At 38.5% G+C, this 25,512-nt stretch overlaps 1 protein-coding gene across 9 annotated transcripts in view; it reads left to right on the plus strand.

The window, feature by feature from the left end:
* Positions 1-25,512, plus strand: part of ZNF532 (zinc finger protein 532) — a 74,742-nt gene that overhangs the window by 27,439 nt on the left and 21,791 nt on the right. For all 9 annotated transcript variants that reach the window (XM_056325620.1, XM_056325624.1, XM_056325626.1 and 6 more), the window contains 3 exons: positions 10,864-13,217; positions 19,463-19,644; positions 22,578-22,754. In XM_056325620.1, the coding sequence (XP_056181595.1) occupies positions 10,864-13,217; positions 19,463-19,644; positions 22,578-22,754 (2,713 nt within the window). The remainder of the gene's footprint in view (positions 1-10,863; positions 13,218-19,462; positions 19,645-22,577; positions 22,755-25,512) is intronic.

Genomic DNA, 25,512 nt, shown 5'->3' on the forward strand with positions numbered 1-25,512 from the left:
TTGAATTTGCAGGGATTTTTATAGACCTTAAGATAAGAAACCTGACTAGATGCTGGAGTCGGCAGTGTTCTTGGTGAGTTTTATTGTTTTAGTCTAGTAATATGTATAAATGCTCTTCACCAGGAAATTTTGATTTTGCATGTAGGCCAGCTTTCCAGCAGAAAATGCTGCTTAATGCTGGGGGGTTGGTCCTCTGTATCAGCAATTGTGATCTCATTTTGCATTGAGGCTTGTTTCAGGTATTTGATCTTGAGAGGAAGGGTAATGATTTATCAAGCCTTTTTTGAATGAGTTAACTAACTTCGGTTTTCTTAGAAGTATGAATGTGTGTTAAAATATAATTATGCATACAGATTTCTGGGGATGTATGGTTAAAAAAACCACAAAAACAAAGGCCAAAAACCCCTTGATCCTAATGTTTTAGGGTCTGTTGCTAGTGTTGCACAGGTGGGCCCTGCCTGACTTCGAGTGCTCTTATCAAGACTGTCTGCAGCTGCTTCACACTGTTTTTGCACAAGAACTGCTATCCACTTAAAAAAAAAAAGTGCATTAAAGGAAATAGGCAGGAAGCAAGTGCCATTTAGAATGTGATTCAAATTTGCATTAAATTGGGAATCTCAGAATTCTGTTCATTATAGTTGTACATCTGAATTATTCACTCATTACTGTTCGAGCCCATTTTACATCCAGAAGTACAAAATTAAGCCATTTTCATAATTCATTTTTAAGTAGAGAGCAGAAAGAATGGTATAGGGATTTACCTGCTCTTCATGAATTTATCTCCGTTTTAGGAGAAATTTGGGAAGCTGCTAGGCCCAAAACCTTAATTGGATCTCTTGATAAATATAGGTAGTTTTCATTTGGCCAGCTGTAGATAGCGATGATCTGTTCTGCTCCTTATGGTGTGGGAGAGGAGATACCTTACTCGTGTTGGAAAATCCCAGTTCTTTTTGCCAGCCAAAGGCTGGTAACAGTGAACTCGGAACCAGTTGCACACGATTCTCTTGAAACTGTGCAAGAGGTAGTTCAGTGGTGGTGTGAGAAGAGGAAATCAGCAGACTTCAGAAGATTACTCCTCTCCCTTCCTGTTTTCTCCTACGCAAAGAGAACTTGAGATACCCATTTTGCCAAAAAAAAAAAAAAAAAAAAAAAGCTACAAAATGGAGGAGTTAGACTGCAGAATGAGGCTTCTAAAGAGTTGTAAACTACAAGTAATTCTTTTACTGTAGAAGTAGAAGGCTGTCAAAAAAAAACCTGTGGGATTTTGAAGAAAACAAACAGAAATTCTCAAGAACTGGCTTTACTTAATTACATCATTGCAGGGGAAAGGGGCTCATCTTTTAACAGGATCCATAATCAGATGCTGGATATAATAGAAAAGAGGACAGAGACAATTACCCACTCTTTTATAATCAGTTATAGGGATGGATATGTTTTGAAAGCGGTGGTAACATGCTTATAGTTGTAAAACAACTCGGGGGTCTTCTGGGGGTATCTTGCTTGTTGATTTGACATGGCTTGGTGATCCATAATTGCAAAACTCAGCTGAGTGATAAGCACAGAATAGCACTTTGCCATACCTCACCTTAAAGACTGAGTAAGAGACTCTTCTGCAGAGATCTTGTATTCCTAAGGCTCTAAACCTGAATCCGTGGGCAAACGTTGGAAACATCGGAAAAAGTTTTGCTTGTATGAATTAACAGCAAACAAGGCAACAAAAACACTCAAGCTTTAGTCTGGCTGCAGCGGCATCGGCATTCTGTGTGCAGAGATAAGTATAACTCTCGTGACCTCTGGGGACTCCCAAATTATTTTGTGTACTGGGAAAAGACAGTGTGCACACACCTGCACTCTAGGTCTGTATGCCAGGTTATAGCAATACACCACGAACAACAGGCAAGTGCTATTCAATAATAGCTTTGTGATTTTTTCCCATGACTTCCATCTTCTGCCATCCCAAATGTAATTTGCTACCATTGCTTTCTTTCGTGATGTATGTGACTTCGAACCACCAAAATTTGTATGGAAGACACTCCTGAACTGAAAAAAACTGTGTTTTTATTCAAATCGACAGAATACACTTGATAATGCATTGGCTGTGGTAGTTTTATTGCTTGTTTTCAGAGTTTGCTCGTTTAAAACTCAGGCAGCCAATGTGTGGATTAACAGGCTTCTGTGGTATTCTAGAACTAGATAGAATGCATGGAGGAATGGGTTTGTTAAATAATTTTTTATTGATTAGTAAATATTTTAGCAATTACTCTGAAATAATACTGTCTTTGTGCATAGCACGGAACAATATTTTGGATTAATAGTTGAGAAAGATTGGCATTCAGGTTTATTTCCTCCTTACAGCATCCAGATTTGTTTACAGCATCTTAAATGTACAGCTCGCATGACAGTAGATCAAAGTCAAATGTCAGCTGGTACTGTCTGCTGTGGAAACAGGCCGCAGAGACAGCCTCATAAATCACAGCCACTAGCTGAGCTTTGTGTACCTTCTTACCCTGCCCCAGTTCCAAAATGTTCTATTTGGCCATGGCATGGGCTGGCATTGTGCTCTGCATCAGCAGCATCTGAGCAGTGATGTGATGATCTGTCACAGCTTGCTTCCGTTTGATGGTGGACTCTGGACATGAACTCGGATATTGTCACAAGTGGGTGGAAAGGCAAGTGAATGTGGGTAGGTCTGAATGCTGATTAACAGTTTAAATATTTTTTTTTACTGTGAGGTGGTAAAATGCTGGAACCTGTTGTCTTGAAAGAGGTTCTGGGGTCTCCATCTTTGGAAATACTCAAAACCTGACTGGACAGTGTCCTGCTGTAGCTGACCTGGCTTTGAGCAGAGAAGGTGGAGTTCCAGAGCTCCCTTTCAACCTCAGCTGTTCTGAGACTCTGTGAAATGCCTGTTGAAAGCTTGTTTGGGCTAGTAAAGAAAAAATCATGAAATTCTTCTGAAACTGTCCACACATGTTAGAAAAAAAAAAAACCTAAGAATTTTAATACTTGAAATACTGGGCTAATACTTACCTTCCAAAGCTTTTTTGAGGGGGAGGAGGGAGGAAGAAAATTGGTAGAATGTCCTTTTAGAAAACCAGAAGTGCAATTTCAGATTTCTCTTACTCATTGAGGCTTGGGCATGAAGACAAATTGGAATATTCTTTTTTCCCTTCCTCCCTTCCTCCCTTCCTCCCTCCCCCCTCCTTCCTTCTTTTTTTTCCTTTTTTTCCTTTTTTCTTTTCTTCTTTAAAGGCAGATAGATACAGTGCTTAATGTTGAAATAGCAGATTGCTTGGTGTAAATTTTAACTGTAAACTGCCCCATATTTCACAAAGATGTTTACATCGGGACTGGCATAATCTTATTGGTACTATGGAAGGTAAATGAGACCTTGATCCTAATAATTCAAAATGTGCCTATTATGAAAGGATTTCCTATTATTTCTGGAAACAGGAATCTGCCTGAGGGGTTTTTTTGCAACAGTAACAAGTCATGGAAGCTTTGATAAGCAAAAAGGAACCTCTGTTATATGTGACTATGACAGGCGTTGCTGCCTGTGGTTAAAGTGGCCTCATGCATATCCTACTTGCCTGCCGAGTATTTCAGACCACACCAAGCCGTGATTTGCAATGTGGTTCTGATTTCCTGAAGGAGGTTTGGTGGTTGAATTGGCATACTGCCTTTGTTTTTCAGATACATAGCTTTCAAAGTAAATAATCAGAAGTGTTAGTCATAATTACTAATATATGTTGAATAACTGATGAACTGCTCTTAATCTGTGTATTAGGCAGTTATTTCCCTAATGTTAGGTTATATATTACTGTAATTCTGATCAAATGACTTATCTACCAGATGAAATTTCTTGGTGTAACAATACAGGAACTAAAAAAAAAAAAGGTGAGGGGAGAAAACCCCAAAACTTTTAGGCTGGTATGCTCCCTGGGTAGGCATTTTATTCCACAATGACAGAATGAGTTTGATGTTATTTAGGCATCATTACTCATATTTGGAAGTGGAGTAATTACACCAGATTATCAGAATTTTATTCTGGAATAGTGTGTCTAACTAGGAATTTATACCAGTCTTAACCATAACAGAGTGATTGTTGTATGTGGTTGTCCCAGAAGTACTCTTCCAGAATTAAGACAGTACCGTGTACTAGACTCTGAAAAGCGGTGTCTCAGTGCTTTTGTTTTCACAGTACTGAAAAGAATGCTGATGTCTTTAAGAACATACAAGAGAAAAGGTCTCTGCCCTGAGGAGTGAACAGTCCACAACTGTACGTAGTACAAGTGGAGGTAAAAACTGTAGTAAGAGTTTAAGGAAGGTAAAGGAAATGTAGTCACAGGAATATGAATTCTATAGGTAGATGAAAATTAAAATTGGGAGGCTTCCTATTTCATTAAATAATAAGCAGACTTGCTGCCAAGGGAAGCTTGAGTTGAGCAGTTGTTTGAACAGAAGCACGGAGTTCTGTATTGTAAGTATAGATAGTTGTGGGGGATTTCAAGGCAAAGGGTAGGAATTTAAATTCTGTGCAGTAGAAAAGACAGGACTAGTACAGACAGTTAAAGAAATTGCAGTCAGTAGATTTGTGGTTGAGCAATGAAGATTTGGGTGAGCAGGAGGGTGAATGTCAAGGAGGAAAAGTTGGTCGGTTCTTTAAAGGTTTACAATGAAATACAGGAATAAAAATTGAGCGTGTAAGACCATGCTTGTGATCCAGAAACGATAGTTAGAAGCCTTCATACTTAGAGAATATTAATTGTAAAAGTATTGGAAAGGGAGGAGGGTTATTTTTTATTGCTAGGCCTGGAAACCTTGAACTTGTTCGTGTACCTGACAGACAAAAATCAGAGATCTGAGCAGTTTGGAGGCATGAGCTGTCTGGGAGCTTCTAGATGATTCTGTTTTCTTCATTAGGGCTGTTAAACCTCCCCAAAATGAGTCTGGTTTGACTGTTTAGGATTGCTTAGCTTTACACCAAAAAGTACCTTCTAATTTCAGCAGCAGTGTATAGGCAGCTTCGTTTTTCTTGTGGAGAATACTGTGACCCATCTGCAGCTGTCCAAAAGCCCAAGCTATAAGATAAGTCATACTTGGAAAGTAAGAAAAAATGCTTTATTCTGTGTGTTTCTCTGCTTTCCTCCCACCTTGGCAGAGTCCATCAAAGGGTAGGTTTGTTTGTTTTTCTTCATACGGCTGGAGTCCCTCCACCTGGAATGGGTATAGATGCAGGGCTAGAGGAGGAGTGACAAAATTTCCATGTAAGAGAAGAAAACTGTCTTCATTAATCCTTCAGAAGCAGCTATTTACTTCGAAGTTCTGGTATTTCTTTGGTTGATATTTATGTCACTGCATATTTGAGCAAGATCCTCAGATCTGCACCAATAGTTGCTGTAAGAAAGCGGTATTTCAAAATGGTCTCTGGAATTCTTGGTAACACAGCAGAAGTTCCTGGATGCACTACATCTTACAGACATTTTCCCCTTTCTCTGGAGATCAGCCTTTTAAAATCTTTGAATACATGCTCAGGCTTTCCACCTTAACAGCCAGGATATGAAGACCCCAAAAGGTTTACAAGAATTTAACTATTTCTCACAGGTGTAGTATCAAATTCTTGTCCTGCTTGCTTCTTCCACTGTCAGTAGAGAGTTCTTGTGGACTGGTTCTTGTTTTGATGTAACTACCCACGTGAGTGCTTCACTGGAATGTGTTAGCAGATGAACTGGGATATAAGGCTAACTGAGAAAAGTAAGACAGCAGAACAGTCAAGGAATTATCTTCCTTTGGCTAAAACCTGTGCCAGTTTTTTGTGCTGTTCCTAGGAAGCACTTACTTAAAGAGATGTGTTTCCAAAGAAAGGACATAGGAAGTCATGCACAGACACTTTGAACAAAGTGTGAACACAAACAAAACAATCTTTTTTTATCCTCCAGAACTTAATTCACACTTTACATTTCAGTAAGGTATTGATGCACACATAGAGGTGGATGTTGTCACCAAAGAGATTAATGGAAATCATGAAGTAAGTATATTCAGTCTGTTATCTGAAGTTTTTAAGATTCAGTGGTATCTTCCTAGGAAGTCCTATTGCCCACCATCAAAAAAGCAGAACCCAGAAGCATTGCACCTCACTGCCCCATGGCATTCTAGCTGTGTAATTTGCATTGGCCGTATTCAGAAGTTTTTCCTTTTTACTTACTTTTGTTGTTGAGTAATCAGTAAGCAAAGCAATGCTTGAATTTTTGAAGAAACTGGTTTTCTTTAGTAACTTTTCTCAAGTAATTCAAGCACTCTAAAGGTTGCACATTGTAGGAGGAAAGTGATAGGCCTTTCCTGGTGTTCTGCTGGTAAACATCCACAGGCAGCCAGGTGGAGAGGCAGGGAACAGAACTAGTCCATGAGAAGGAAAAGGAATGTTACGAAGGGAGATGTCATCTGAAAATGAAATAGTACTTTGGACAGAATCAGGAAATCTAAGAACTGACTCCTTACATGAGTATCCACAAATTTAGGGGCATCTATTGTATCATCTGACCATTGTTCTTCATAATACTTACTTCAGGTTAGCAGTCCCCTGTTCTGAGGTGAATCTTGTTTCTGGTATTTAGAAACTAAAAATGAAAAAAAATGTCTATTTTAGATGAAGTTTTGGGGGCGGGGGTCTTGCAGGTTGTTTCCTTAAATACTTTTTTATTTGTTTAATCTGAGGAATGTATCCTTGATTACATACCTGTGGACTGTTTCTCAGTTTGATTCTGAAGATCATCTTAATGGCAGCCCTCTGATGCTGGTTTTTACAGCTTTGTGTGTCTCTTTGGAGACACTGAGCTTTTAAAAGCAGCTCTTGAAGAAATTCTGGTTCCTGGAAAATTGGGATTTCCTAGGGAACCAGAAACTTGCCTTGTTTCCTGGTCTGAAGTATTTACAGGCATCATGTTGGCCCAGAGAAGGAATAGACTAACAGCTTGTCTGGCAGCCAGGGTGTCAGTTGATTTTGATCTTGGGTGAAAGGCAGAGTTTTATCCTTAAGAGAATCAGTTACTGAAAGGTTTTTGGAGAAAAAAAAGAAAAGGGAGGAATGTGGCATCAGAGTCCTGATAGTTGTGGTGGAAACAAAGTTTATATACTGAATCTTAAAATGGTATACTGGAATAGTGAGGAAGAGATTAATAACATGTCCATGTTACAACTTCGCTTACTTGTTTATCAAGATTGGCCATGTCTTTTGTCCCTTTTTGTTTAACTTAGATTGCTTTAAAAATTTGAAGAACAGGAGAGATCTCTTAAGCGCAGCAGTAATTCTGGACCCCTAATGCAGAAGAAACCATTCCATTCTCTGTTGGAGCGTGGGAGTTGTTCCTTCTGCATGGACTTGAAAGACAGTTGCAAATTCATGCAGTGTGCTCTCTGTGGATAAATTTATGATCTTTGGTCTACAGACCTCTGAATTATTTTGACATATTTTCCCATTTTGGAATTAGTCTAATTGAGTTTCTCACTAAAGAACAAATGTGTCTAAATTCATTGCTATTGCTAAATGTTAATTAAGCTCCAGTATATGTAATTAGAGGAAGTTCTAGACTAGGAAAACTTTTTAGTTCCTATTGAGTGTATATAACAGCTGCAAAAAGACACTTATGAACAGGTGTATAATCAGAGAGCAAGTTATTATTACCTCGAATCATGGAAAACTGTGTCAGTAAGACCATGTTTCTGTGGTTTTACATGGATTTGGTGTGCTCTGGTTTCTAGAACCTTTTCTATTTAATTCTTAGAAGAATTTTCTTTGTAGTTTTGATATTATGTGTGCATGTATTTTTGTATTTATTAGGTAACTGCCTTTGTAATTGTGGCACTTTCATAGGATCTTGAAATCCTTCAGGCAGAGGATAGACTGAAGGTCCACAGCACTGTGCATAAGTGTGACACGTGTGCTGAACACGAGTCTGGCTATACTGCAAGAGAGTGGAGCGGTACTAGTTATTTGTCCAGTCTGTTTTCTTAAATCTTTATGTTCATTTTATTCCAGTTACTAGTTTTAAATGCATGAGGGCTAGAAACTTGTTTTTTGGATAAATGGGTTTAAAAAACCCAAATACACAGTAAAACCAGAATTATGAAACATTCTTATATCTCGTAAGTATATATCTAGTAAGTAAGTAGATTATAACAATTTGCTTTACTAAAGTAGTGAAGTGAAGCCTTGATGGTGAGTAGGCTACTCTATATTATCCATTAAGTAAAGGAATTATGAGTTAATCAAGAGAGTAAATTAATCAGTTGCACCGGAATATTAATATTTTGTAGAGAATCCCATGCTCAGTTCAGCTCTGCAGAAGGACTTGGTGCAACAAAAAGGAGTTAATAAGTTGGACAAAACAACAAGATTATTAAGTGGACCATGTAAACAATTCCCAAAAGCTTTATATATTTATTTGAGAGTATTACATTAAATGTTGCTGTGTATTCCAGTATCCTTGAGAAATTTTCCTCAGTTACCTTTCTTGGAGTCCATAATGACTTCCAGGTACCCAGTGTAGATGGAATACATAAATCTTTTGTATTTTTGTCAAGTAAAGGGATTATGCCATTTTAATAAACTGTATCTTTCTGAGAAAAAGTTAAGAGTGCTGCCCGTGTTGATACTGATATGCATAAAAATAGGTATTTAAAAGTGTACATTCTTGCTAGTTTTTCTTAGCACTGTTAAAGCTGAATTCATCAAGTAGTGTCTCTGCAGAGCTCAAGATAATGAGCTAAGAGGAGGAGGAGGAGACCTACTGCAGCTGTAGGATGCATCTCTGTTGGTAAGAGGCTTCTGCCATGGGGCATGTAGCTTCCTGCTTATCTCAGCTAATATGAGGAGCTTGGAGAGCACTATTGCAGTCAGCCACACCGTTGTTCTGTGATGGCCGTTAGCTATATAATAAGGATGTTTTCCAGTCTTTTAGTGCGGTACAAAGGCAGGAGGACAGATGGGTGCTTCCTGAATGGGCACTTTCTAACAATAACACTTAACTTGATTAAATATCTTTTCATGTTGAATACTAACTTTGGCCTGGTAATTACTGAACAATGAAAGTACATTAAAAACAGCTCTGTCTCAACAACTCAGATCATACCTGTGCATGATTATGAAAGAAAATGAAAAAAAATCTGTCTGTAATGGATTTTTGTAGATCTCTACAAGTGATTCTGCTGCACACCACAATGTTATTATTGAAATGTCTGTGAAAAAGAGGCAAATGTCATAGTGGGATCTAAATCTAGGAAGTATACTCAAAGTTAGCTTTTCTTTTTACACAGCATTTGTGTAAGTGTCAGTTACCTGTTTGGTTTGGGAATTGCAAGGAAAAAAAATACCAATAGAGGCCAGTGGCAATTAATAATAGGATCTGGAAAATGTTATCTGTGAGGGGAAAGAAAACCCTTAAGTTCTGGTGCTGGTTAGCCTAAAAAGGAGAAGTTTGAAGGGAGATAATGGTCTCGGAGTAAAGTGCTGTTGCAAAGAGGATTGGTGCATAGAACCACATGTGATTCATTTGGATCGCATCAACAAAGATTGAGATTATGCTGTAGGAAACACACAGCAGTGAAAACTGTGATAGACTGTGTCCTGGTTTCAGCTGGGATAGAGTTAATTTTCTTCTTGGTAGCTGGTGCAGTGCTGTGTTTTGGATTTGGTGTGAGAACAATGTTGATAACACACTGAAGTTTTAGTTGTTGCTGAGTAATGTTTGTACTAAGTCAAGGACCTTTCAGTCTCTCAGACCCTGCCAACGAGAAGGCTGGACGGGCACAAGAAATTGGGAGGGGACACTGACCCGAACCAGCCAAAGGGATATTCCATACCATAGGATGCCGTGCTGGGTATATAAACTGGGGGGAGTGGGCCAGGGCCTGTTGATCGCTGCTGGGGGACTGGCTGGGCATTGGTCAGCTGGTGGTGTGTGAGCAGTTGTAGTCTGTATCACTTAGGATTTTTCTCCCTTCAATTTGGGTTTCATTTCTCTCCCCTTCTCCCTCCTTTTCATTATAACTGTTGTTTTCATTATTACTGTTACTGTTTTTATTTTAATTATTAAATTGTTCTTATCTCAACCCTTGAGTTTTACATTCCCTTCTGATTTTCCTCCCCATCCTGTTGGCCTGGGGGGAGTGAGTGAGTAGTGGCTGCATGTTAGTTACCAGCTGGGGTTAAACCACAACAGGCTGGAATAAATTACATGGGAGGTTGTAGAATCTCTTGTTACAGGAGGTCTTCAAAGTAGGTAAGACACCTGTCAGGAGTAGTGGAGATACATCCTTCATTAGAGTTGCTGAAAAAAAGCATTGCAAACATTGGGAGGCACTTACTCTGTAATTCTTACAAAGCAATTCAATTTACAGAGAACAGTGCAGTGTTTTTAAACCGTTAATAGAAACAGATTTGTTACTGTCTTCAAGAAGGCTTATCAGGTTAATGCAAATGTCAAGGAAAATCTACACTTAGAGGAATTGCAAGTACCTCACGTAATTTTCTTGAAAGTCTAGGTATCTTCCTGTAATCATAGTGTATGTGGTGGAGTGTAGGAGGTGGGACAGGAAGAAAGTCACTGAAGAGAAATTGGTGCCTCAAATGAAATGACTACATTATAGCCTGTGAAGCTGATGGACTACTGTAGCTCTTGATGTAATAATTTGACTGTACACTTGCACTGGAGCACTGTTCTGTAACAAATAATTTCTGAAAATACTATTTCAGAAGTGAAATTAACGCCTTCTTGCATGGCATATATGAACATACACTTACTTTGTGTAAGACTCTGCTATTAGAGCTTAAAATACTGAGATTATGACTTTCTGCTTATTTTACAGATTTGCTTACAATCAAATACATGACCATGGGGGATATGAAGACCCCAGATTTTGATGACCTTCTTGCAGCCTTTGACATACCAGACATGGTAGATCCAAAAGCAGCTATTGAATCTGGACATGACGACCATGAAAGCCACATAAAACAAAATGCTCACACAGATGAAGATTCTCATGCCCCATCATCGTCTGATGTTGGTGTGAGTGTCATTGTGAAAAATGTGCGTACTGTTGATTCTTCGGAGGGAGTGGACAAGGATGGCCACCATTCCACAGGCAATGGCTTGCATAATGGCTTTCTAACGTCATCAGCTCTTGATAGTTACAGTAAAGATGAAGGGAAGTCAATTAAAGATGATGGGTCAGCTTCTGAGACTACACTGAAAGATTCGGCTTTCAACCAGTTTAGCCCAATATCAAGTGCAGAAGAATTTGATGATGATGAAAAAATTGAGGTGGATGACCCCCCAGATAAAGAGGATATGCATGCAAATTTCAGAGCAAATGTCTTGGCAGGATCTGTATCTCAGCAGGAATATGACAAACTAAAGGCACTTGGAGGAGAGAACTTGATTAAATCTGGAATCCCAGTTTCAAGTAGTATAGATAAAGTTGCTAAACGAGAGGCAGAGACAAACTCCGTGAATTTAAGTGTCTATGAGCCTTTTAAAGCTCGAAAAACAGAGGACAAATTGCTAAAAGACAATTCTGAGAAGCTTCTTGAAAACAGGGTACTTGATGGAAAACTGAGTACTGAAAAAGGTGAAACAAATCTTGCCAGCATTTCACAGTCGAAAGCAAAGTCATCAGCAAAGCTTTCTTCATGCATTGCTGCAATTGCAGCACTGAGTGCTAAAAAGGCAGCTACAGATACCAGTAAAGATTTACAGTCTAATTCAGGAGAATCTTCTCCATTACCAAAAGACATAAGCGAAAGTCCTCGGGCTATTGAAAAATCACCTGAATCTCAGAGTCTCATTGATGGTGCTAAAAAGCCATCTATCAAGCCACCTGATAGTCCCAGAAGCGTATCAAGTGAAAACAGTAGCAAAGGTTCTCCATCTTCTCCTGCAGGGTCAACACCAGCAATTCCTAAAGTTCGCATAAAAACCATCAAGACTTCTTCTGGGGAGATCAAGAGAACTGTTACTAGAGTATTGCCAGAAGTTGATTTGGAGTCTGGTAAAAAGCCAGAGCAGACTGCTTCTATGGTAACTTCCATGACTTCTCTCCTGTCCTCACCAACTTCAGCTGCTGTTCTTTCCTCTCCTCCCAGAGCTCCTCTCCAGTCCACAGTTGTCACCAATGCAGTTGCATCTGCAGAACTTGCACCAAAACAGGTCACTATCAAACCTGTGGCTACTGCCTTTCTCCCTGTTTCAGCAGTTAAAACAGCAGGTTCACAAGTTATAAATTTGAAGCTTGCGAACAATACTACAGTGAAAGCCACCGTGATATCTGCTGCTTCAGTGCAGAGTGCCAGTAGCGCCATTATAAAAGCTGCCAACGCTATACAGCAGCAGACTGTTGTGGTGCCAGCATCAAGCCTTGCCAGTGCTAAACTTGTGCCAAAGACAGTCCATCTTGCCAACCTTAATCTTCTGCCTCAAGGTGCTCAAACCACCTCTGAACTCCGCCAAGTGCTAACAAAACCTCAGCAACAAATCAAGCAGGCAATAATTTCTGCAGCAGCCTCACAGCCTTCTAAAAAAGTGTCTCGAGTCCAAGTGGTGTCATCTTTACAGAGTTCTGTAGTGGAAGCATTCAATAAGGTGCTGAGTAGCGTCAATCCTGTACCAGTTTACATCCCAAACCTTAGTCCCCCTGCCAATGCCGGAATAACATTACCAACACGAGGTTATAAGTGTTTGGAGTGTGGCGACTCATTTGCTCTTGAGAAGAGCCTGACCCAGCATTATGACAGGAGGAGTGTGCGAATTGAAGTGACATGTAATCATTGTACCAAAAATTTAGTTTTCTACAATAAGTGCAGTCTTCTTTCCCATGCTCGTGGACACAAGGAAAAAGGAGTTGTAATGCAGTGTTCACACCTGATTTTAAAACCAGTCCCAGCAGATCAAATGATAGCATCTCCTTCAAGCAATACTGCTACATCTATGCTTCAAAGCCCTGTGGGAGTTGGCACACATACTGTAACAAAGATACAGTCTGGCTTAACTGGGACAGTAATATCGGCCCCATCAAGTACTCCTGTCATCCCAGCTATGCCACTAGATGAAGATCCATCGAAACTCTGTAGACATAGTCTAAAGTGTTTGGAGTGTAATGAAGTTTTCCAAGATGAGACATCTCTTGCAACTCATTTCCAGCAGGCTGCAGACACAAGTGGACAAGTAGAGTATCATATGTTTAAATTCCAGTGTTTCATCTATAAACCTAGGAGACTTTGGATATGTTTTTACTTTCATTTAGCTGCTAATTATCTGAACCTCCGTGATTAAAATTACAAACAAAAACCACAAAAGATCTTGCAAGCACTTACATAGTGGATGTCAACATTTTTTAAATAAGAGTTTTCTTATAATTTCTTAGAGCCTGAAGTCCAAAATCGACACTTAATTTCTGCTAAAATTTAGCATTAGCTTTCTTAGAGCTGAGTATCATAATACTGAAAGTAATAATAGTCTTCACGAAGAATTTTTAATGATCCTTTCTGTGCTTTGGAACTTGAGTATCTTGTGGAATCCACTTAATTGGCACCCTCACTAACAGCCCATCTGTTCAATCCGAATGATAGTTTTAAGTGGTTCATTCTTGATTTGTTTTCAGGTTTTATTATTTTCATAAAGCACCATAAGAGAGCTAGGCATTCTTCATATCTACAGGGACTCTAGGCAATAAATAAATGGCACACTGATTCGATTGAAAGGATATGCATGCTGTTTTCTTCAGGACTTTCTTAAACAAAAGTGAAAAGTGGTGTTCACTAGCATGCACTTCTTGCTGTGTGACCATTTATTTATTTGTGTTGGTTATCCTTTCCTCTTATGATTGCTAATGAGTTAAATTTACAAACGATTTTTAAATTCTTTACTAATTTATGTAATCTGGAAGAAACATATCATTCAATAAAAAATATTAATCAGTATGCGATGTATTTTATAAACCTGTAAGAGTTAAGATCATTAATTAAATTATGTAGTTGGATTTCTTTAGGGGTGTGCCAATTAAAAGGGATTCTGGTGTGTTTCAAAGCATTCAGTTGAGCTTGGTGTTGCAGCTGCTTGCTGTGTCAAAAGCTGAAAACCTGTAAACATGCTCAGACTGACCGAGACAGGAATGCCTCAGGAATATTCTTGGGAATCACACAGCAGTGTACAGGATAAAGATTTTTAAGTCCTGCAGCTAGGAAAAAATACACTAGTCATAGAAGTGCAGACAGGTTCCTGTCAGATCTGTTTGCTAAACTTAAGAGCTGTTCTGTGGCCACGAAGCAGTTACACTGCACCCACCACTACAGATAGTAATGTAAAGATATTTGAGTGTGGAAATGATCTTGACTATATGGATTGTGTGGCTCTGGCTCAGCTCCTACTTTGCTAACTGGCTAGCAGACTTAGGCCAAAATTGCCTGGATTCACAGAGAAATGATAGTGAATTTCTGTTTGTAAGATAATACAGATGTGCCTACCTAAAGCGAGTTTATGGAAGCTTTTTGTCAGAAAGAAGTTAGCAGAATGTATTCTGTCCTTGCTGCAGTTTTGGATGGCTGACCATAAGTATATTCAGCACCAGCTCTTGAGTTACTTAATACTCAGAAACTGGTTTTTAGCTAACTGCTTTGTTGGTGCTTATTGGTGTTAGATTTATCTCATTTTTTCATAATAGGTCCATTAGGTATCATTTGGTATGATAAGATCCAGTAGGCCTTGTGAAAGTCCTGTTCTTGGTACCGTAAAATCAAGCAATTAAATCACCAAGGTAAAGCAAGTGGATGAGAGACAGATAAATATACTGAAAATAGGTTGGGAGGATGAGGTAAGGATAAAATGGAAAAAAAATAATAGAGAATAACCAAAGATATAGTGATGTGCTCACTTTCGGGGGGGGGGCTTTTTTTCTGTGGACAGGTAAACTAAACAGATTAGAAACACCTTTTGCCTTTTCTGGTACTTCTGTTTGGTGCTTTTGCCCTGCTGCTGCTGAGTTTGCTCTCTATGCATGTCCTGTTAGGTACTGCTTACCCTGGGATTTTATATGGGAAAGTAAGCAAGATCTTCATAGATTGTCAAAATGTGAATGCAGTTAGGTGGAAAGATAAATGTGGGTGCACAGGTACTGCTGTTCAGGGAGGAAAGCTCATGAGGGTACAGAAAACAAGTCAGCGTTGCCTTTCTACCTGTCAGTGTGTTTGTGTCTCTTGTTGAAAGCTTGCTCTCTTTTAAGAGCTGATGTATGAATAAGGCCTTAATACCTACTTAACAGGCTATGCATTAAAAAAACCCAAATAAACACCTCGTTACTGCAAAGCACTGAATGAAAAGAAGGTATTTTCTTGTTACTCCATTTTAAAAGAACACTCTTAATAAACATAGTTTTAAATGTTCTTTCTTGAAATACCCTCTTAAAAATTAATTAAATATTTTCATAGTCCTTTTCATATATCAAGAAGCAGTTTTCGATTCTGTATTGGTTTTTTACATTGTGTTTTATTACATACTGTAGTGTTCTAGCTGTACTGAAATGCCCAGCAGAGAAACTTCAATGGAACAGTTGCTTTAGTGGGAGCAATACATCCTGCTTTCTTTATAAATTATCTTTTTGTCCATTTTTCGTCCAGAGCATTGCTGCAAGGGTAGTGTTTGCTGAAGAAAGACTCTGTATAGGCATTTATTAATAAACATTTTGGTACTTTTTTCATTGTATGTTACCCTTTGAAAAGCTTGGACGAGAAATACTCCTGACTTCTGTTTTCCTTCTTAGTGCATGGCACTGGCTTTTTGTTGTAAAACTACCATTATGGGGAGAAGGGGACAGGGAAGTTAGATCAAATTGATATTTTAACTTTGGAAGAAAGGAAGGAAATAAAAATAAATATTCAGATTTTGCAAACAAATAATAGGAAAAAAGTTGTTATTTGTAGTTTACTATTCTTTCTAGTGCCCACCTAATTGCTCTTGAAATGGAAATGGTATATACTATTCTATGTTTTCCGTGACTCTAAGCAGTAAGTAGCTGTTACTTCCTGTTCTTCTTAAACTCCTGTTATGAAGGTAGAATGTTTCTTTTAAAATAAACAGTAGTAAAACAGCCCTAGCAATTAAAATATTTTCCCTATAAAGTTGTTACCTTCCTGTAATACTTTACTTCCATCAATATTCCAGTTCAAGCAACTGGGACCACTCACTGACAGGTTTCCTGGCTGAATGAAACACTCATCTGTTAAGGGGAGGTGGGGGGAAGGGGGGGAGTAGTAAGCGTGGGATAATTAATGTTCGTCTTACTTAACAGAGACAAGTGTATAGCTCCCATGAAACCACATAGCTCATTTCCCTTCATACTCATAGTTCTTGTGTATCTTTATTTTCCACCTCCACCATTTTTCTTTTAACCCTTTTTTTCCCTGAAACTTTGACTTCAAATGCAGGCAGGTGATGATTTTCACAAACTGTGTTTTATTTTGGTGTGGGTTGGAATGAGAGAACTGGAAGTTAATGTCACCTTAAGCCCAAAATAAAATGGTAAGAAAGCACGCTGAATTTCAGAATTTCACAGTAGATTCTTCTTGTTCTATTGTAGTTAGTTAAAATATTTTACTGTACTCATCAAAATAGCAAACTTGTGGCCTTGGCAAGTAGCATTATTGGCATTTTGTGTCAGTCCAACACTCTAGCGTTACAGGTGAATCTTGCAGGTAGATAATGCTTAGCTAGCATTGGAATGTTGTATGCCTCTTCTGTGGCATAGCATCCTGGTTTCATTTTGTAGTACTACAGATGAAAGGCTTTGGAAAGACTACGGAAATCCCATACATATCTATTACTGGAATAAGAAGTTCTGTTTTGCTGTTTTCTTACGTAATCAGATAATACTCCAGATTCTCCAGTATTATATTGCTGCTTATTAATACATAAATGGCAAACGATAGATTTTAGGAATGGTACTGAAGCCAAGTAAATGTGGTAAGCACATTTTAAGTAGAGTTATGGTTAGGATTTTCCTGTAAGCTGGACTTCAAAGTTAACATCCCAAACCAGTTCTGTTCAGTTTGGAGTGCCTGAGCCAGTGGTTCCAGCCGTGGCTGTTTGGTCAATCGAGGACAAATATTTGGCATTTCAGAGTGAATATTTATATGTGTCTGAACCCAGTTTCAGACTTACTGTGTCATAAGGGCTTTAATCAGGGTGATAGTTCAAAATCCCCACAGTTAACCTCAGACAGAGCTTTCTGCAAGGGTAGTAAATGTATCCATGCTATCACTAATCTTTTAGGCTGGCAATAGTGCTAATATTGAGCCTAAATTTGAGTAATGGTAGATGTTCTTTGCCTAACTTCCTCTGTTTTGTACATTTTGCATTTTGTCATCTTGCTGTCGTCAGGACATTTGAGACGTTTGGATGGAGACTGTGTTCAAACGTATCAGGTCACCGTGTTCACGAAGTAAACATTATAAGGGAACCATATGAAATACACTTCTTGCTTCTGTGTGTCTGACCACAAGATGTTTTATGTTAACATTTCTCCTTAAAATTACTGTTTTTAAAGAAAAAGTTTTTGCATGTGCCCTCAAAAAAAGCATTTAGATTAAGTTATTTTAGAAAAAGAATAAAAATGGAGTGTACAGGTTGTGATGCAAAAATATGCTTGTTCTTAGACTATCAGTAATATTGTCAAAATGCTAAGACAGTTAAGAAGTTACTTTATACCTTGATATTAAACAGTGTTCTATTAGGAAAATAGTCCTTTTTTGTAGTGTCTATAAAGGCTTTTTCTTTCTGTCTTTGGAGTTAGTGTCTGTCTCCTGTTGATTGAATGGAAACAGGTTACTTATTTTACTGGCATAGTTGCTAATACTAGGAAGTCAGACTCCTATGGAAGCTATTCCTAACATTGTACAATTTCTTCTAGAATAGTAGCTTTGATTTTGCTATTACATGATCTGGATGTTACTGCTTTTTAGAAGAGATTTAAAGGAGAGTCTCCTAAATGGGGAAAAAGGGTTGACTTTTTGTGAAGTTCCTGTTTTTTAGTAGGAAGCTGTTTTACCATGAGGAAAGCAATTATGTCTTAATTAATTATTTCAGGATTTCTTCATACGTAGGTTAGTAAATACTTTATAATGCAGCTGTGTTCTTGTTTTGTTTTATGTTCTTGCAGCATATACACATCACTACATCCATAAGACTTTTGCAGATAACATTTCTAAAAATACCATGTTAAAATCATACCCATCTCATGAGGGAGTCTTGTTTTTGTTCCTAAATCTTCATAAGTCACTGGTGAGGCTCGTAAGTCCCAAGTCATAAGAAAAAAAATAATCTGAAAAGCCTTACAAAGCAAAGTCTTGTGAAATTAAGTTGAGTTGAAGTCCTGTTCTGCAGAGAGTTGTATTTGTGCTTGACTTTGAGACCGTGAGTGTTTCTGCTGAAGTCAGTGAAGCGGCACCATGATCAAAGTTAGACAGAGGCATAGCTCCATACAGGATAGAGCTTTGAGGATGTGTTACTGTAAATAAAACATTTTCCGCAATGCTTTTGCACGTTTGGCTCTTTGTGCCCTCCAGTAATGGAAAGCAACTGTGAGCAGAAGTGAAGCCTGTTTACACCTGGGTTTTATCATTCACATTTCATCCTAAAAATGGCACAAAGCACCCAAAGAATTTCAGTGTTTCTGATTTGGCATACATTCCAACATATAGTTGGAAGATTTTTTAAAAACTATTTTTGTGTAACAAAACACAAGGAAATAATTAGTTTAGTAAGTTGTTCCTGCATGTAGAAAGATCACCCTGCAAAGAAAAGCTTTGTAAATATTTTATATATCTCTAGTTTTTACTGAGATGCACAATATATTGATATAATGCAGATAATGTGTTCTAGTTTGAGAAATATTTTTTGACATTATCAATGCACGTTCTGCCTGATAATATTCCATTTTATTGGTATTATGGATATTACAATAAGAATCAGGAGCAAGGATCAAAAAAAGTGAAGACAGTGTTTTTGGTGGGTTTGGGTGGTTTTCTTTTTTTTACTTTTATGTGGTGCACTGAACTGAAACCATAAGGTTTGATTCTTAGGTTGTACTTAGGCCCCTTGCACTATCAAGGTAATCTTGTGAGGCACCTAAGTAAGATTTGCATAAACCAACATGCGTCTCCCGTGATGAGTGGTATATGAAAGAGCTCTGTTGTGTCAGAATGGCCCTGAATGCCAGTATGTCTAGTTACCAGTATCTGCCAGCTCTGCCCTACAAGATTTGTCAGTAGGGCCCGCATTTAGCACTTGCCTACCTCTTCTGGTTCACATCACAGTCACAACATTTAACCTTTGATTTGATATATTACAGTGTTTGACACAAGACGTTACGTATAGCTGAACCAAACCTTTTGTTTCATCTATTTTGGTTTATCGTTTAGAAGACATGCAATATCTGCCAGATGCTGCTTCCTAACCAGTGCAGTTTTGCATCACACCAGAGAATTCATCAGCATAAATCTCCATACACGTGTCCTGAATGTGGAGCAATCTGCAGATCTGTCCACTTCCAGACTCATGTCACTAAGAACTGCCTGCATTATACCCGAAGAGTTGGTTTTCGGTCAGTATAATGATTACTTTTGTTGTCAATTTATGTATAATTTATGCTTTTAAAAGTAATTTTCCATTTTCATAAGCATTGTTTGTAGAATACAGCTTCATGGGTTTAAGGTTGTCGTGGCAACAGTGCTATGAGTACTACAAATTTTGGAATAAATATCACATTAGGATTTTGCTTTGTTTTGGGCATCCACTTCTGTATGTTACTAAATCAGAATATTAGCTAATCTCATCCAGCCATAAAATGTCGGATTCAGGACTTCACAGTTCATAAGGGCTAGAGAATGCAGATATATTTTCTTAATCTCAGATTCTTAAAAAAACCTTTTGAGTTTTTTCAAAACATTGAGTCTTAGATTGTTCTCTGCTAGAACAGTTAATTTTAAGTATTTACTGCTAGAATTTATCATCAAGATGCTGATGGGTGTACTGCGCCTGTCTGGTTGCTCTCTTTTCTGTGGGAAGTCAAGATTCCTCAGCTTTACATTACTTGAAAATTACCTTTCTCATTCAAACAGCCTGATCTTCTGGTGGTTCTTTATTACTCTTCAGTTTCCTTTTTATTCTTATGTTTCCCTGTAATGGCAACTCACTGAGAAATTGGGGATCAGAGGCATTTAATGGAAATGGTAAGTTTGGAAAAGCTTGAAAAATGGTTTTATCTTAGAATTTTACTTGCACTGAATGGCAGGCAGCACAGCAAGAGATCAAAGAAGCAACCCGTACAGCTGAGCTTTGCTCAGCTCTCCTAAAACATTTCCACTTTGTCCTGTCTGACTGGGGAAGGGCAATTTAAAAATGAGCAGTAGGCATCTTGTCCCTCCTTCAGGTGACAAAAGTTCATTTACAAGGATGGCTGTGAAATCTTCACTAGGGGAAGAAAGCATTTTTCCTGCATCAAGCCAGCTGCTGTGACAGTCTGTTTTCAGAGTGAGCACAAATCACAGCACTGTTTCTTTGGGTTCTTCTCTTTGATTCTTTTCTGCCAAGCAGTAGTCTGTCTTGTCTTACATTTCTTATTCTGCTGCTTCCACTTCCCTCTAGTCTGAGTCTCTTGGGTTTGTAAACAGAATCATCTTCAGGGATTCCTGGCCTAGCTGCACCAGTAACACCAGAAGTCTCATAAATCCTTCACTGTGAATCTAAACTGAAGTTACTGAACCTTTCAAGATGTATCATAAACATCTTATGTCACACAAAGTCAGAATTTCTCTGTATGGTGAGACTAAACAAAAAACACCTAGGCAAAGAAGAACAGTATCTGGGGAAGTTAATGTGTGCCTTCTTAGACTCCTCAGCATCTCCTTATCACTGTGGTGCCTTTGCTTGAGGAACAGCATAACCTGACTTGCCTTTCCAAAGGACCTCTGAGAGGGAGTTCAGTTTGACTACAGTGATTTCAAGCTAGTTGTCTGAACTAAAGCAGATAAAAATTTCAACCTCAAGTTTAACTGCATCCTTCCAAGTTGAAAACAAGACACAGCAGTCCAAGAAAGGAAGATTTGGTCCTTAAGAACCATTTAATATACAGTAGTGGATGCTGAGGATTGTTCGTTATGTCATGTCACTTAACATCCAGACAGGGTGGGATGGGGAGGCGAGAACTGCAACCCAGCTATCTTGAGGTGACACCTTAGGAGTATATCTGCTAGTGAGAGGATCGTGCTGTGTACTACTGTGAAGAAATGTTCATCTCTGTGTAAGCACAGAAGATCTTTAACAGACCCCAAAAAAGACAAGGACCATTTACTTCAGAAAATGCATCAGTAAGCAGGGACCAGATAGATAAAAACTTGATTAATAGTGTTAAGAATGTAAATGAAGTGCTCGGGGAAGAAAGGATGACATTTCATAACATTCAAAGGTGATACATTTTAAAAGGAAAATGGGACTCTTGAATGCAATGTATAACTGTACTTGCTGCTTTATTGCCATCGTCAGGGCACTGAAACAGTATCAGAAAATTATTTGATGTTTATATGACAACAATCATACTACCATGATAGATGCCAAAATTAAAATTTTGGAAGAGTAGAGGCCTTCTATGTTTAAATTGTAAAACTCTTGCTGCAAAATAGTGGTCAATAAGAAGTCTGTTCATTTGACAGGTTATTTTGTAATTGCTTATAGCAGTATGTTCTTGAACTTAATTCGTAGCATTCAGTACTGGAGATGTGTGGCACTAAAAGGGATCGCTGTGTATAGAAATTTTTATGCACTAATATTAATTCAGTTTTTTAATAATTTCATTTTAGAATAGATGCGGAAAGGTCACAAATTTTCGAACCAGCAGAAGTATGTTTTTGAAAAATATTTTCAGAATTCCAATCCGATAAATTGATTTGATTGTAGAGATTTGGTTTAGTTGTCCTGAGTTTAAATTACTCTCTTGTTTTTAAATCCAAGTGCTGATTTGATTACATGTGCAGAAAATCATTACCAGTATGTCTTCATTAAATCTAAACAAGGGAAATGGTGAAAATGGTTTCTTTACGGGTTCTCCATTTTGGTGGTAGTTTCTAAATTGCTGTGGCATACCTTATACAATCCACTGCATGTGATAAAAATGGATTTTGTAAAATCTCTCTACAAATTGGCAGAGGAGTTAAGCATTCTTTTTACAATCAATAGAATACTCCTCTGTCAACACTTCTATCTGTTTTGTTGTAATGCCATAAAAACATGTTCTGACTTCATATCTCTTAGATTTTCAAATTAAATTCAGGAAATTTCTTTTTTTCTTACTTTCTGATATGTAGATCTCTGTTCACGTTGATTCTTACTGGGTTGTTTAAATTGACGGAATGACTTAGTTTTATCCAGTTGTATATACATGTTTATCTCTTCCACTTGCTCGAAAATCAGTGTTGATTCCATTTCGTTCAGTACTGCTTTGGGCTAGGCTGAACTGACTCTTTTCCGCTCTTTTTGCAGCTGCGTGCATTGCAATGTTGTATACTCTGATGTGGCGGCACTCAAGTCTCATATTCAAGGTTGTCACTGTGAAGTCTTTTACAAGTGTCCTATCTGTCCCATGGCATTTAAATCTGCTCCCAGCACACACTCCCATGCCTATACACAACACCCGGGTATCAAGATAGGCGAACCAAAGTAAGCAAAATTAATCTTCTACTGCTCTTGCCTGCATTTTAATAACTTGTGAAATTGCATTCTGTCTTGTGCTTGTAATCTTGAAAGTCACATGCTGTACAACCAACAGTTTGTTCTCATGTTGGTAATGTGGAGTTTGTGTAATGTTTTCATGAGTTTTTAGCTGGCAGTTTATTTGGCCGGGGTTAAATTTCCATGGACATAGTGATAGCAGTTCTTTAAACACTGTGCACTGCAAGAGAGTAATGCAGTAATTAGAAAAAATATACAGACAGGCAGCTAGCGTGTTGTTTGTTCTTATTTTTTAATCAGCTCACTGTGAATTAAGATAATGGGATTCCAAAAAGAACTGCTAAGACTTACGAGCATTTGTGCAGTGATTTTCATAACATTTGGTTGAAAAGGTGGGAAAAAGTGATTTTATTTTTTTTCTATGACATGCTCACAGAGTCTCATCTGGGTGAATTCAGAAAAAGTGGTTCTTCCAGTGCCATCAGTTCACAGGGGTCAGGGTGTGTACCTGTGAGAGATGGTTTTAGAAATGACACTTGTCTTCTCTGGGCTGACCTCGGGTGATTCTTTTGGGCTACAGCTGCCTGTGGTACCCTGTTCTTCCAGTCAGGCAGCTGCTTGCTCGTCAGGTGGTAGTTTTCCTGCAGGATCTGTTTTCTTGCTGTCTGCTAGACCTTTTCCTTCATGAAAGCCATAGGTTTTGGGAGTGGTAAGCTATGTTTTTGCTTCCCTAAGATGGTCACATCTCCATGTTCTGAGAGCAGTTCTAGGGTGTTAGTGAGAGGTGCCAGCCTTTAAAGCTTTTCCAGCCTTGCATCTCCAAATCAAAATAGATGTATTTGTAGAGCTGTTTATATAAGCTTTTTTTTCCTGATACGTAATCTTTTTTTTCTAGATCAAAGCAGAACTGATTCCGTTATGTGTAGCTAAAAGAGTTGTGCAGAAATATGGTGGTTTACTGAAGATGGTGACACAGGGCACAGTTAGGAATTCAGTGTTGGAGGTTTTGTTTTAAAGACATTGGACATTAAAGGCCTCTGTTGAAGGCAGTGGGAGCTGCAGGTGCAGATGCATGTGAAGATCAGGCTTCGAATCATATCAGTCTTAGCGTGATGCCTTCTCACTGCAGACCTTTCTTCTGTTGCCATTCTCCTTTGTTGGTATGAGTGCTGTACTGAGAGTAAATATTCAAGTATTTAACTCCATGTTGTTTCTTTGGAGGGCACAGAGTACACTATTCCGTTCTAACAAGTTTCAGACTCAAGGAAATAGAAGGCAGGTGAGAGAAACAAGGTACCACCTAATGTAGTAACCAGATTTCAGAAGAATTTGATTTATCGCTGTTTCTTTTGACATAGTAACAGGAGCTTTATGCTTTAGAGTATTTAAACTTACATTAAAACAAAATGGCAACAAACCTACTGTGTCTGATACCTTGTTTTAATTCAGGATGGTATCTTCAGTGAGAGGGTTTGAAATACCAACATTTAATGGAAAACTTTCTTCAGATTCCCCTTATTTTCATTAGAGAAAACTGAAAGATTAAGATCGCTATTTATGTAAGATACTTCACATACAAAAACTGCAGAATGTTTTCTTGAATTGTGCTTGGATCTGCTGAACTGTTTCTAATCATCTTGGTGGGTTAAGTATTTTACGTTAGTTTTCTTTCCATATAGATGTGCTTATAATTGTATTTTTTATGAATTCATTTTGGTTATAAAAAGACTAAGATAAAATTTTGTGAAGTACTGTGGATGTGTCATAAATCACAGAACCCATAGTTGAATGTTCCTTGTAAGAAGTGGTATTTTCTTTAAATTTTCCAGTTTTAATCAAGATGTTATCTTAAATGCATGCAGAGTGACTAGTAGGATTTTTCCAGTCATTGCAGTGTTTGGAGTTCTTTGCTTCCATTTCACAAGCGTCTGTAGGCAGTATGGTGTTGCCACCAACACTCATGATGCTCACGTTGACTGCTGTTTCACCATTTAATAAGGTCTATTTCAGACTATCAGGACCTCTGCTTTTCCTCAGATGTGTTTATACTACTTGGTAGCAATTTTAAAAGCAAGTGTTCTTGTTTAAATTAGTTGGTTTCTAAGGATCTCTCTCACATACCTTGACCAAAGTTGACATCCTGTGTTTGTCATGTTGCTGAAATTGTGTTTTATCTGCTGTGGTATATTTGGATATCTGTGTATATTTGGAAGGGACCTCGAAAGACCATCAGGTCCAGCCTTTCATGGGAAAGGGAGCTGAGGTGAGATTATCCAGCACGCTGTTCAACAGCCTCTTGAAAGCCTCCAGTGATGGAGACTCCATCACAACCGTGGGGAAGTTGGTCCAGTAAATGATTGTTCTCACTGTAGAAAGTTTCTTTCTTGTATCAGGATGAAACCTCTCCTCGTGCAACTTGTAACTGTTGCCCCTTGTCTTCTCCATGTGGCTCCTTGTGAAGCGACACCCTCTGTCCTCTTTGTAGCCAGCCGCCCTTTAAGTACTGGAACACTGTGAAGAGGTCCCCCAGAGCCTTCTCCAGGGAGAGGAGACCCAATTCCTTCAGTCTTTCCTCGTAGGACAGGTTCTCCAGCCTCTTGATCATCTCTGTGGCCCTCCTTTGGACCCTCTTCAGTCTGTCCATGTCTTTCTTGAGTTGTGGGGACCAGAAGTGGACACAGTGGTCCAAGTGAGGCCGGACCAGTGCTGAACAGAGCTGGCAAGCACTGTTGTATTTGAGGAAATA

Source organism: Falco biarmicus, chromosome Z (genome assembly GCF_023638135.1).
Source record: "Falco biarmicus isolate bFalBia1 chromosome Z, bFalBia1.pri, whole genome shotgun sequence".
In the NCBI taxonomy this organism is placed as follows: Eukaryota; Metazoa; Chordata; class Aves; order Falconiformes; family Falconidae; genus Falco; species Falco biarmicus.